Source organism: Chelon labrosus (assembly GCF_963514085.1).
Source record: "Chelon labrosus genome assembly, chromosome: 7".
NCBI classification, from domain to species: domain Eukaryota; kingdom Metazoa; phylum Chordata; class Actinopteri; order Mugiliformes; family Mugilidae; genus Chelon; species Chelon labrosus.
Genome location: NC_140343.1, coordinates 17163249 through 17176475, shown reverse-complemented (window position 1 = coordinate 17176475; position 13227 = coordinate 17163249). Strand labels below are relative to the sequence as shown.

General features: G+C 42.9%; 1 protein-coding gene across 1 annotated transcript in view; it reads left to right on the top strand.

The window, feature by feature from the left end:
- The window catches only part of yjefn3 (YjeF N-terminal domain containing 3), a 40989-nt gene extending 30834 nt beyond the window's left edge, over positions 1–10155 (top strand). The window contains exons 3-6 of the mRNA XM_084547626.1: positions 4726–4836; positions 7736–7849; positions 8945–9095; positions 9352–10155. Coding sequence (XP_084403752.1) covers positions 4726–4836; positions 7736–7849; positions 8945–9095; positions 9352–9548 — 573 coding nt within the window. The 3' untranslated portion in view covers positions 9549–10155. The remainder of the gene's footprint in view (positions 1–4725; positions 4837–7735; positions 7850–8944; positions 9096–9351) is intronic.
- The last annotated feature ends 3072 nt before the right edge of the window (positions 10156–13227 follow it).

Genomic DNA, 13227 nt, shown 5'->3' with positions numbered 1-13227 from the left:
GAGGGGTGAAGGGAAAAAGAGGGGTGAAGACAAAAGAAATGACGGAAGAGCAGACGCACAAATGAGAAGTTTAACGGGTAAAGTTACAAAAAGAAGTGGCAATGACGGCTTAATGAGAAGCCTTTAAAGATTCTCTGAAAAAAAGAAAAAATAGACGGGAGAAGAAGTGGCAGCATCAGTCAGAAGAAGAGAATTTATGTTCTCCCCCCAGAGTGTATGATTTAACCCACCGCATCCACTTCCCCTCTATTATCATCAGCCGCCGCTGGCCCCCTGCCTGACCCTCCACCACCAGCCCCTACAGCATAGCCTTACTACACAAACACGGCCTGGATGCTGTGGATCAGAGCTGCCCACAGCCGCCAGCAGCACGCTACCGCTTACATGACATCACTGCTATTTAAGGAAAATTACAGTAGAAGGAGATGCAGACAGTCTGATTTCACTGATTTCATTGCTGGCCTACGGCTCTTGGCCACCACACAAACAGCATGTGCTCAGCCACACACACACACCTACACCTCTGCTTGCCAGATAGATTATAGGTTTTCTGTAAGTAATCCCTTCACTGTTCCAAAAGCAGCGGCCGCAACCACCAGGTCCAGACGGGTTGTGTGTGTGTGTGTGTATCTGTATCAGTCTGAGGCTTTTCAGCACCTGAGTGCAGACAGGAGACGTTTTTGTTACCGCGCAGCAATAAATTAGTCTATAGATTTTACAGGAGCCCCTTGACTTTAGCTTGGTCTCCTGGTGCAAATATTAAAGGCTCTATTTTTCCTGCGTATGTGACTTTATTTGTGTTTTTAGGGCCGTGCAAATGTTTTCTCAGGCTCACAATGTGTTTTCTAGTTGATTGGAGGTGAAGGATCATGTGCCTTTAACATTTATTTTCAAAGAGGTGCTCCCTTAGAGACGTTATTATAATCAAGACAGACATATTTTCTCCTAGGTGTATGTGAGGGTGGTCACAGCAGTGCTCCGCTTCTCATAACCTCTCATCTACACGGGACCCTTCCCGAAGTTTGCTCTCGCGCCCCTAAAAAGATTAGTAATATGAGTGACTGATAAATGTTCCAAGCATTTGCATTTGTATAAATATAGAATATAAAGAAGTAATAGGCCTACCAGCTGCCATGGAAACAGTTAAAAAAGAAGCAACCAGGTCAGAAACCTGCTGAGCAGATGCAACAAACCGCCTGTCTGCGCTCACACAAACCTGACACACATCAGAAATATCATAAATATCTCACACGCTGGAAAACTTCTAGACAAATTTATTACCTTAAAACTCAAACATAAAACCCTGTTTTCTCTAAAACAGATTTGTTGCAGGCATAGTTCAAGCTGTCTGAAACAAGTGACGTGAGATTGGAATAAAGAGTATGATACTTGTAGTAGTAATACTTTTACCAAGATATTTCACTTCATAAAGGGAAAAAAGAAGGTTTCATCACTGCTCACTATAAATCCGCGCAAACCCAAATCCAAAAACACTAAGGAATTAGGTCATATTTTTGAGTTGTATTTAATACGACGATTAAAGTGGCTGTGAAATTTAAGATTTATGGGAAACCTATCCCCCATTTTTCAATAAAAACAAACAAAAAAGCACAATCAGCGGCGCTGACACCAGCTAAGACCCCATTAGGAAGACTCTTTATCTCGATCTATTGCTAATTACTTTCGCTTCTTCAGTGATGCATTTGAAAACTCAATATCGGAATATATGACTAGCTTCAATAGATATACGGCACGTCAAGAGCCTCTCCTCCCGGCGAGTTTACGCGAGTGCTTCATTATGCATCAGCACGAATTGATCCAGCCAGTTCCCTTTATAGACGCTCACCTCCAACAGTGTGCGGCTCTAATGGTTTCTCCAGCAGCATGAAATGGCTCCAGCACTGATATCACTGATCCTCCCGATGGTCCTCAAGATTTACTGTAACGGTCATTAGCCTTCTCATGCATATGTTGAAAAAAAGAGACAGAAAAAACAATGAGAGAGAGAGTCATAAAGGAGGCACAAGGCAGCTAAACTAATATAGGCTAGGCTAGTTTTTGTTCCACATGAGGAACTTGTTTGAATTAAATCTGCATATCTGGGTTTTTTTTCAGTTATTTTGGGGGCCAGCAAAACAACAACATACTACTATCTAATTATGCTGATAAGGTGAAAGAGTTTAAGAGTTTGTACGACCAAAATAGGCGCACATTTAAAAAGATATATGTCCTCATGGCGTGTCAGTCATTTTTACACACCAGCTCTGACGATTTTTTCATCACTGACGTTTTTGGAATAGATTTGAATTCCTGTTTATTACACTCAAAAGCCTTTTTGACCAATCGGAGCCATAGTAGAAAGATCAAGACTCCGGCAGCCACTTGTAGTAAACGGAACAACTTTATTAGACCGGCGAGTTTTCGACTCGTGGCCTTCATCAGTCAGAGCCACGGCGCATGCAGTCGATCATCCAAAATGGCTTTTGAAAAACTGCATGCCACAAAATTATTAGACGTCGCTGAGAGTACTGTCGAAGCTGGCGTTCTTATTTTTAATATGTCCCATTAGCGTCACCAGCAGCTTATGAAACTGGACCATGGGATGATCCCTCAGCTCCTTTATTAGCTTGTGAAACTGTTTTTGCTCTTGATGTCTTCTCAGGATTGAATGGGCGCAATATTTTCTGTACAAAGCCCTTGTACCTTTATATTATAGAAGTGAGAGGACCACAATATCAATCTCACTGCTCGATGACTCCATTCTGTGTCTCGTATTGCAACAAATACAACACTAAAACGCGCCTGACTGTCTGCAAGATTTCTGTGCCACTGTGCATCTCACTGCCGTCACTCGCTTTTTACAAACTCCAAAGAAAAACATTTTTACCATCATAAATGAGGCACCAAGTTAACAAGCTAACTGCTAATTTTTTCTGTCTGACAGTCTGCAGTGAAGTATTGAAGGCCAGGTTTACGAGAGGAGTTTGTCTGAAAATAGCGACCTGCAGCCACTGGAAAAATGTGCCCCCCTCCCAAAACTCAAAACAACGATCCAAGCGATCTTCTGGTACATCTAAAAGTAACTGCAGAGAGGGTTTGTAACTCTCTGCGGGTTCATCCCTAGAGGCAACCCCTTTCATATTACACAGAAAATATTGATCGCCGCAGCTTTAGGTCTGCCATTTCTCCGCTTCTTTAATCTTTCGATTTTTTCTTTTCGTTTAGTTCAATGACACCTACTGTGCATGGGTGAGTTGGTAGCAGGGCACGGCACTTTTAAAGATATGTTTGATGCTGAGGTAATTGCAGATAGGTTCTCTCTCTAGGGAGCAGGTCAGAGGAGAAAGTTAGACATTTGCCACACACACACACATATATATACAGAGGGTGCAAACGAGCATATGAGAAACTCTGAAAGTCTTCAACTCCTCAGTCCTTTCCTGTGAATCCCTACCTTACTCCTTTCTTAATATGACCATCAGCCCCATGGCCCTCGGCGGCCATAACAGCCTCTCCTCCATCTCATTGAGCCGGCGTGATGATTTCTCAGCCGAGCTGTTACAATAGAGATAACTGTCTCCTCTCCTGGATTCATCGCTCCCGTTAATGTGCTCTGAGTCTTGTTATGTCTCTGTATGAACTTGCCGTGCTGAATACATTAGTGAAAGTGGTTTCATGCAAAGTGGGAGAATTCATCTCCCACATATGGAAGCCCACAATCGACAGTAATTATTTTATCATAATATATCCTCAGTTTAGTTTAGTTTTGTTATTTTAATGCAATATTCTTCCTTTTATGTGTGCCCTGTAATTACAAAATGCTTGGGCTGCAATCTGTTGTGAACAAAGGCATTACTGTGAGCTGCTATTTAAGACGGTGACAAAATTGGCCTAATTGGTCTCACAGTTTGTGTTCTGACACACATTTATTGGGTTCTAATAGGAAGAGCTTTCTGGATGAGGTCAGTTCTCCCTCGAGTTTTTCTTCTAATTGATAAAATCACGCTGAACAGCATTTTTGTCTAATGCAATGATGATACAAGTGTAAATTAAAACCAACAAACCTCCCAAAAGTATCACCTAACAGTCACAATGTGGCAATGAATCTGCTGCTTTGGGTAATCTGTGGAAAACGAATTCAGGCACACAGCACTTTGGATGGGGTGCTTGAGATGGAGGCTCAACCACTCAGGATGACAGTTCCGCAGTCGAATACTTGTCTTGTTTAAGAAGGTGCACGGTGATTTACAAGGGAATGTGCGGCCAGTAAAGGATGCAGATGCCAGCAGCTCGTTGCAGTCGGGACGCAGATGGAAAGTGTGTGATATTTACAGAAGCATCCCATGGCGAGGACACTGGTATTTTTTCCACTGCTGCCAGGGTTATTTTAATGAGATTGGACCATTTCTCGCGGACGGAAGAGACACTGGTGGTGCCATTTCCTCCCTCGTCTGGCATCCCCGGCATGCTGCAGTCAGGCACTCAGAGTATGACGGGGAGGCTGAAGTATGGGAGCAGTGACCTGTGCTGAACAAGAAGCCCGAGTTGGAGGATAAAACCTAATATTGCAAACAATCTATTTCCGTCTTGGTCTCACCATCATTTTCTATCATTGAACCCATCTAGTTTCTTTCTGATTGTTTGCTCTAATGCTTTTGCTTTCCCTCTGCCATGCCTTCGTTTCTAACTATTTGCCTCTCTTATTTTTATTTGTCTCTACACCAGGCCTACCCTCTCAGCTCTCTAGCAAAGAAGCAGCCCACAGTTCTGGTGATCTGTGGCCCAGATCAGAACGGCTCCATTGGCCTGGTGTGCGCCCGACACCTGCGCATGTTTGTAAGTAACCTAGAAATTACGTAAGTGTCAGATTGAATGCCGCTATCAAACATAAAACACCGTCTGGGAGTTCAGACATTACAACAACAAAAAAAAATCATGCAATCTTGCATCATGATTAACAAGGGATCCCTTATACAGACCCCCGGTGCTTTACAGAATTTCATTTGAGCTCCTGTAAATGGCTCGGAGCAGTTATCCCATTACCCTCTCTGCAAGGCCACTCAGACAGCCATGATATCATGCCATTGTTACTCTCGTTAAAGCCCTCTTACGCCTTGCTCTCTGTAGCTGCGATGTGACCACGATGTCTGCAGCTCAGGCCGCACGCTGACTGACAATTCATGACAAATAGCTCTTAGAGCAGGGATCCGTCCTCACCAAAAACGCGCTACGGACCGCAGTGTTGTGTATCTCTTCATTCGGGTTACACGGTGCTGCGGTCCTGCAGCAGTGCACGACTTTATTGGAAGGGAAATATTAGATGTGTTTTGGGATCTTCGGCTTTGAATGGAATGTATCTATACACTTTACCATATGTGTCTGACATGTAAGATTTACAGCGCTTGATAGTTTTGATTAAAGCCATGTCAGGCAGACTTTGTTTAAGAAGCCTGATAGTTCTCTGTGGAGTTTCTCTCTCTTCTCTCGCCTTCCACTTTCATCCTCAAGGCCAAAAACAAGGTCAGAGGTCAGCTTTGACTTCTGTTTGTGTCGTTCCTTGTGTATTTCCACCCATTCGCGAAACATTTTCATTTACATTTTCATATTGAAATGTGCTCCATAGATAAAGTTTTACTGCTATTATTTTTAAAGTGACTGCGCGGGCCGACTGGGACCACACTCATCTGAATTCACTCTAACTCGAGGAACTTGAATACTTACTTTGGACTGTAAATCGCTGTCTTGCTATAAAAGTGTATGTTTTTCACGGTGCGATGTGATGCCTGTCAGCAGAACGCCATGCAAGGATACACGTAAGGCGCACACACACACACACACACACACAGATGTGCAGGATGAAGCCTCTGAGGCAGAGCTGTGAATGTGATTAGACAGAGCATAGAGATGAATGATCAGCTGCAGGCGAAGGGTCCGACTCACTTCTCACGTCACTCCAAGATGTCCATGTTCACAAGAGCAGGCTGAGTCCGAGTCTGTCGTGCACCTTTGAATACTTCCTCTCTTAGGTAACAGGGAGAAGACCATGCTGCATACCGCACCACGTTAATACTTGATCAAAGCGTATATCCCTTGTTCATTAGTTCCGGTGTGTTGTTCTTATTAAAACAGGTGGGCCTGATGTTGGATTTGGCTCACTACATGTCCTCCGTAGACAATCGCTGCTTTGAAACTTGATGATGTTGGCCATGTTACATATTCTATGAACCACTACTATCATCATTTAAAAGAAAAAAACAACAAAAAAGCTGAAACATCTGTGAATGTTCCCAGTTATACATGTCATGGTATATCTGAAAAACAAATTAAGTAAGTAGTAACAGGACTGAAGAAGTCTCCTTGATGAGTAGTGGAACGACTTCAAATCTTGTTGCCTTTGTTTCAGCTTTATTTTTAAAATAACTTGTGGGTGCTGCAGACCTCATCCATCCATTCTTAATGGCCTGTGTACATGAACAGACCGCTACAAGTCACCATCATTCCTCAGGGAGAGGAAGTGTAACCCTGTTAGCTGTGAGCATTAGCTAGAAAAAGGACCCTCTCTGAGCCCTGTGTTTGTTTCTTCCTCATGACTCACTGCTGTTCATGCTCCGTGACGCTGACAGTCATTTTCAGCTCCTCCTCAGCTTCACACATTTTCATGGCGTAAGTGCTGATGAGGTCAGGGGCATTGGACACGCTGGAGAGACACACACCACACACAGTGGATTGTATTCGGCTTGGATCTTGATGGAGGTGAAGTCAGTGATTGGCGGACGTGGCAACATGATTGATTTAGGATCCCAGAGGAGGCCGCTGACGTGACAGATCACTTCCTTTGTGAGGAAGCCTGAGCTGAGGCACATTTGAAAAGACATGTGTGTTTAAGTATGTATTCCTTTGTATGATATTTGCAGTATAGGTGTTTGAGTTGAGAAGGAAATCCCTTTTAAACAGAAAAGAAGTACAAGTACATCACTGTAAACATCCACAAAATCCTGCTTAAAGAGCTAACTAATCAAAATCTGCAAAGTAAAATGAGTCATACTGTAGAATAATGGTCACTGGGAGTAAAATATTATCATACATATGTGACATATTAGAGTGCAACAATACATAACGCAATTTTTTACCCTATTGGGCAAATCAGAAATAATGACACTGTTATTTTGGTACTGTAGTATGTATTATATTTATATGCTTTGTGCACTACAAACAAAGTCCTTTAAACCTCCCCTATATTGGGATAGATATGTGTTGAACCGAAGAACATCAAGGAATATGTTTTTGAAAGAAATGCGGACCTAAATGAAAATAACAGAAACTTATACGATCAAACATGCAAACACTCAGACACCTCTGAGTGGGTTTTAAGATTTATCTTAGCGCCTGTGTGAAGTTCCTGGATCGCAGGTGCTTCCTGCTGAGCATCACAGGCCTCTCAGGCTGCAGGGGTCTGGATTTCCACTCTTCTCAGCTTCCAGTTTACAAGGGAAGTATTCATACGGGAAGCAGACGGTGGAAACCACAACTTCTGATCACCGTTTAACTGTATTTTCACTTGTCATGATCCGCGAGCCAAATGTACCCTGAAGCATCATCCACACTTAATCATGTCAGTGCTGGCTAAAACCACTGGCTGGAGTCTTGGTGTTAGGTAACACTTTCTCTATTTTTGTGCTTTCCTCTCCTCCTTTGTGTCCTCTTTTGTTTTCCCCCGTTGCCTCGTCTGATGCAGGAATATGAGCCCACAATCTACCACCCCAAACGCTCCTCTCACAGTCTACACCAGGATTTCACAGTTCAGTGCGAGAAGATGGACATTCCTTTCCTCTCGTATCTCCCAACAGAGGTTAGCAACATTATTCCATAGTGACGCAAGTTCCAGCCGTGTGGTGTTAAGTTTGATAAAGAAAGTTTGACAGCGCACACAGTGCCTGGATTAAAGGAATAGTCTTGGGAGAGTGTATACATGTGTGCAGTTGTCAGTGCTTGCAGCCAGTTAGCTTGGCTCGGTTTGGAGGTAACACAAATCATCTTTCAGCAGCTCTAAAGCTCACTGATTAGATCTTGTTCGTTTAATTTGTACATTTCAGTTTATTGCTGTAATATTGCTTTGTCTAAAATTCCATATTTGTGCTATTTATACAATCTAACAATATGGGATGTGTGCATATGTGTGCATAATATTTCCTGGTAAATATTAAAATATTAAAGCACTGGTCACTACACTGGCATAAATATCCTACAATGCATTTGCAAAACAGATGAGGATGATGGGTTACCACGGTCAAGAACTTTAAAGGTGCAAAGGCACTTTCAGGAAGTGACGTGCAGTGCGTCCAAAAAAGTACACACTATTGTCTCATAGAAGCACGTTGAACGAGCACACACGTGGAGTATGTTGTCATTTAGCCTATTTTGTGGCTTGGACCTCTGACTTTGTCCCTGCTGGTTGCCTGGCAACTGCTCAGAGACATCCACATGTTAATTAGTGTGCTTCAGAGGTGCCAGCGTTTTGTTTTTCTTACCTTTGGACAGAGTCAAGCTAATTGCTTCCGCTTGTTTCCAGCTGTTGTGCCAAGATAAGCTAATAGGCCGCTGGTTGCAGCCTAATACTAAGCGGACAGGTGTGAGACATTTCTCCAAATGGGGAACTATTGTGCCGCTTGAAATAAATTAGTGTGTATTTATGAACCGTGCCGTAACCTTTTAGATGCGGTTAGTTAAAATAAGCACAAAGTCTTTCCTATGCTTCGTGTAAAGTGTACACACACACGGAATAAGGATTTAAGCAATGAGGGGGTTGTATGCTGCACGGGGAAAAATACAAAAATGTAAATAAAAATTGATGAGTACCCATTTCCAGGTTGGAAACCACAGATTCCAGTCAGTTGTGTTAGAAGTAAAGATTGATTTTATTCATACTGAATTGCGTTCTGTTCAGGTGCAGCTCATAAACGACGCCTACAACCTAGTGATTGATGCCATGCTGGGCCCGGAGGCAGACCTTGCCAACATAAAGGAACCATACTCTGGTATTCTTGTCACCCTGAAGCAAGTCAAGATTCCCATTGCCAGTGTGGATATACCCTCAGGTAAGAGTTCCTACAGCGTGTAACTATGAGACCTGAGGCCGAGATGCACGGCGTGATAAATGAGCTTCCAGGCAGCTCCCTGTGAGCCTTGGCTCCCACAGAGGAGTTTTCCAAATCTGGAGCCACACGTTGAGGATAAATCTTGCCGTACAGACAGCTCGCTGTGCGTTCATCATAATCCAAATGCCCTACCTGCGGATAACAGCGCAAAAGCACCGCGATGCTCCTCTCCTTTTTTTTTTCTTCTCTTCAACAGGTTGGGATGTAGAAGAGCCAAGTCAGGATGGGATCAACCCAGACGTTCTCGTCTCCCTTACAGCACCAAAGAAGTGCGCCATGAGTTTCTCGGGGAAGCATTTCTTGGCCGGACGCTTCCTGCCCTATGACATCCAGAAAAAATATGAGCTTAACCTCCCTGACTACCCTGGAACAGACAGTCTCATAGAATTGTAACACACGGGAACACGAGTCCACTCATGTCCACTCCTCATTTTGAAAACGTTAATGGTTAATCTATTCTCTTGGTTTGTATTTTATAGGTTGTTAATGTGATTTAATGTTAACATCTCAGTTGTGTAGATGAGGATACACATTAGCCAAATGTGCTGTCGAGCCGCAGTAGAAGGATAATATTTAGAAGCTGTGGTCAAAGTCGTGTCTTTTTAGGGAACGGCATGAGGAGCTTTGTGTCAGTCTACTCGTAAAAGCTGTAGCATTACACTGTTTTATGATTACTTTGCAAAAGAAACGCCTTTTCCCAGAGTCGGCAAAGAAGGATGAATTCTCTGTGAAGACGGTCGGTGGAATGTTTTTCTCTTTCTGAACTTTTTTTTTTCAACGTTTGGATGCTTTTAAGTTCTTATGTTAATACAGAAGTGTGCCGTTGCTGCTGAGATGAGTTGGTGTGGGCTGGCCATTTAAAATCTTATGTTAATGTGTATTTTTTTTGTTTGTTTTGTTTGGTTTGGTTGGCCTGCACTTCTGCAGTTCTTTTATTTCAGTTACCTCATTAGCTTTTACAATGCAGCTCTTGTTGTTCAATAAAAAAAATGTCCAGTTTCAAAGAAGTGTCCAGTTTTGTGTGTTTTATAGTTCCTCACTCAAATCAGATCAAATATCTATGTCAACAATCCACAGTGAACTCTCTGGTGAAGACCAAAAACTGAGGTAAACTTGAGCCAAAAATGAATTCAAGTTGCTTTGAGTCATTTTTTTGTGATTTAAACACACACGTACTCACTGACATGTTCATTCAATTAAAGTAGCTTTAAAAAACCAGGTCAATATGGACGTTTATCTCTCACCCTTTATTAAAGTTTAAATAAATGTAGCTCATAATACATTCACATGGCAATGTTCTGATAAATAACTGCATTTTATGGATAATTTCTTTCATCTTGATCAGTAAAAATGGCCTCTTTGAGAGCCAGGATAACTGTTTGCCAAAGCATGTTGCGAACACACTCTGCTCTGTTAAATCATGGTCAGAAATTACCCAGCCGCCTAGCTGTGTAATGGGCACATCAGAAGCAATTAGGGCTGGACTTCTCAGACGAGCACCCAGTGTTACATCTGTTTATCGTTTCCCAACTGGATTTGATAATGAAAGCTGTAAACAGGTGTGATCAGGGTATAATCAGCTGAAGAGAATGGCCTCTCATTACGGAGCTCAGGGCTGCAGACTTTACTGAGAATGACTAAGACTGCTGTGATCTTTATGGATGAGGTAATGTGTATTTATACGAAGCACGGGAGCTTCTTCTGCATACTAATGCACTAATGCCCGGCGTGTGCGCACATATGTGAGTGGGTGTAGAAAGTCAGTGAAAAGGAATGTTGGTCCATTTTTCGCTCGGCGGTATTAAATCCAGTCAGCAGCAAACCTGACATGAGTTGTGGAAATATGTGTGAGCCCTCGGTGGCCCTGTCCTCCATGCCTGTCCAATCTCCGTCAGGAAACAACCCGTTGTCGCCACTCTGTCATTTGTGCTTTTCATAGAAGCGGCGGAGTAATGAGCTTTGGAGTTAGCACACAATCACAAGTGACAGCAGATCTGCTTCGTAATGTGCAGAGAGAGATAGTCCTACACTGAAAAGAAATGAGGTCAAAAGATTAAGCGAAGTTCACAACAGAGAGCAGGAGTTAAGACGAAAGAAGTTACATGAAAGGGAAGGGTCGCGTTGGAGCCTATCCCAGCTGTCATCGGGCGAGAGGCGGGGTACACCCTGGACAGGTCGCCAGTCTATCGCAGGGCTAACACAGAGAGACAGACAACCATTCACACTCACACGCACTCCTACGGCCAATTTAGAATCACCAATTAACCTAACAAGCATGTCTTTGGACGGTGGGAGGAAGCTGGAGTACCCGGAGGGAACCCACGCAGACACAGGGAGAACATGCAAACTCTACACAGAAAGGCCCCAGTCGGCCCATGGATTCGAACCCTGAACATTCTTGCTGTGAGGCATCAGTGCTAACCACCACGCCGCCCGTCCTACAAATGTAACCAAATTCAACCCTACGGCACGTAGATGATGTGTTTGACTACGTCGCTGTAACCACATAAAGCACTGGTGCATAATTAGTTCTCAATGGAGCAACTTTAACCCAACTTTTCAGAACAATAAACTGTGGACAAGTAAGTTTGTCTGGCTCCCAGGTTAGGATAAGTGGATAAATACATTATCTCTGACAGTTAGTTAGAGGCTCGATTAGTTGAAGCCTCTGGTGAATCTTAATGGTGTTGGATATATTGTCTCTTTTAGAAGGAGCTGGTAATATATATGCAGTCTGTGGGTAGTTTAGGCCCCCGCTGGTCCTGGGTTGAGTCCAGCTACGATTATAATAAATTTGAGTGTGGTGAGTATGGGCTGAGTATTGTCCACAAAATGAATAATGAAAAATGAAATGAACACAAATCTGTTTTCATTCTGTGGACTTGTTTATTTGAAGGAGCTGCTAAACGCTCATCTGACATCTGTGTCTCCAGGCAAACACTGGCCCGTTTTAAATAAAGATCACACGACACTGTTGTTCAGAAGACCCCCCCATAATGTCGGCTTTGACGGTTTACAGTGAACCAAACAAAGTTTGCATCATGCCGCCCCCGGTGTGTGACTTTAAATAGCATGCCGGGTCACAGGGCAGAAACACTGAGAACAACTGGTTTAACCTTCAGCAATGTGTAACGTACACTCACGTGCGTCGTCTAAACTTCTCAGTCAGAATAAAAACATTGTAGTTTAAACCTTTTCATAAAAGAAAAATGGTGGGATGTACGTTTCTCTACTTCTGAACTGTGCACTGTGGTCCTCTGTGGAGAAAGGTGAACGTTACTGGACACCTATATAGCAGACACGTGCTGATGGGATAAGTTAACCACTGAGGAAAGCAAATGCACAATGTATATTGGGGGATATATGGATACTGGGAGACAACAACCTTGCATTGCACTGCATCTATAGGTTTTCTATTGTAAAATCTTAATCTTAAAAGTAAGTTGTAAGTTTTAAGAGAATAGAGGATTATGTAGGGTAACATATAAAAATAGGATAAAAATTAAAACACAATGGAAATACAAGCATCTCAAAAGCTAAAACCCTCATCATGACGGAGACAGGAAATCCTTTAAAAGGAGCCCTTGGAGGCATTCTTTCTTTTTAATATATACATTTTGAACCTAAAGGGAATTATAAAAGAGTTAAAAGCAATTAGTGTTCTTAATTTCCACAGCTTTTACAAGCATCATTGCTAAATAGCAACAATTCACATGCTGCAAATGAGCTCAAGTACATTGCACCTCATAAGCGCGTCTCGTGTCTGCGCTCCGAGGACCTTTTTCCTGAATGGCATGCCATATGACGCCACTTCCACTCTTTGGCAGCGCATCGCGCTGCAATCAGCAACTGTTAAAAAGTTACACAACTGAACCAGAAGTTGAACCAGAAGGAGAACAGCATCTGGCACTGTCCCGTGTCTGCGGGGGAGACAGAAACAGAGAGCGAGACAGAGAGAGACGGACCGGGGACCAGAGAAGGACGTGACATTTTACAGAAGATGAATAGAGCGGTCCTCGCACATTCAACACAAAATAAACAGAAAAGATTTATGAATTGCAGGAAAATATGA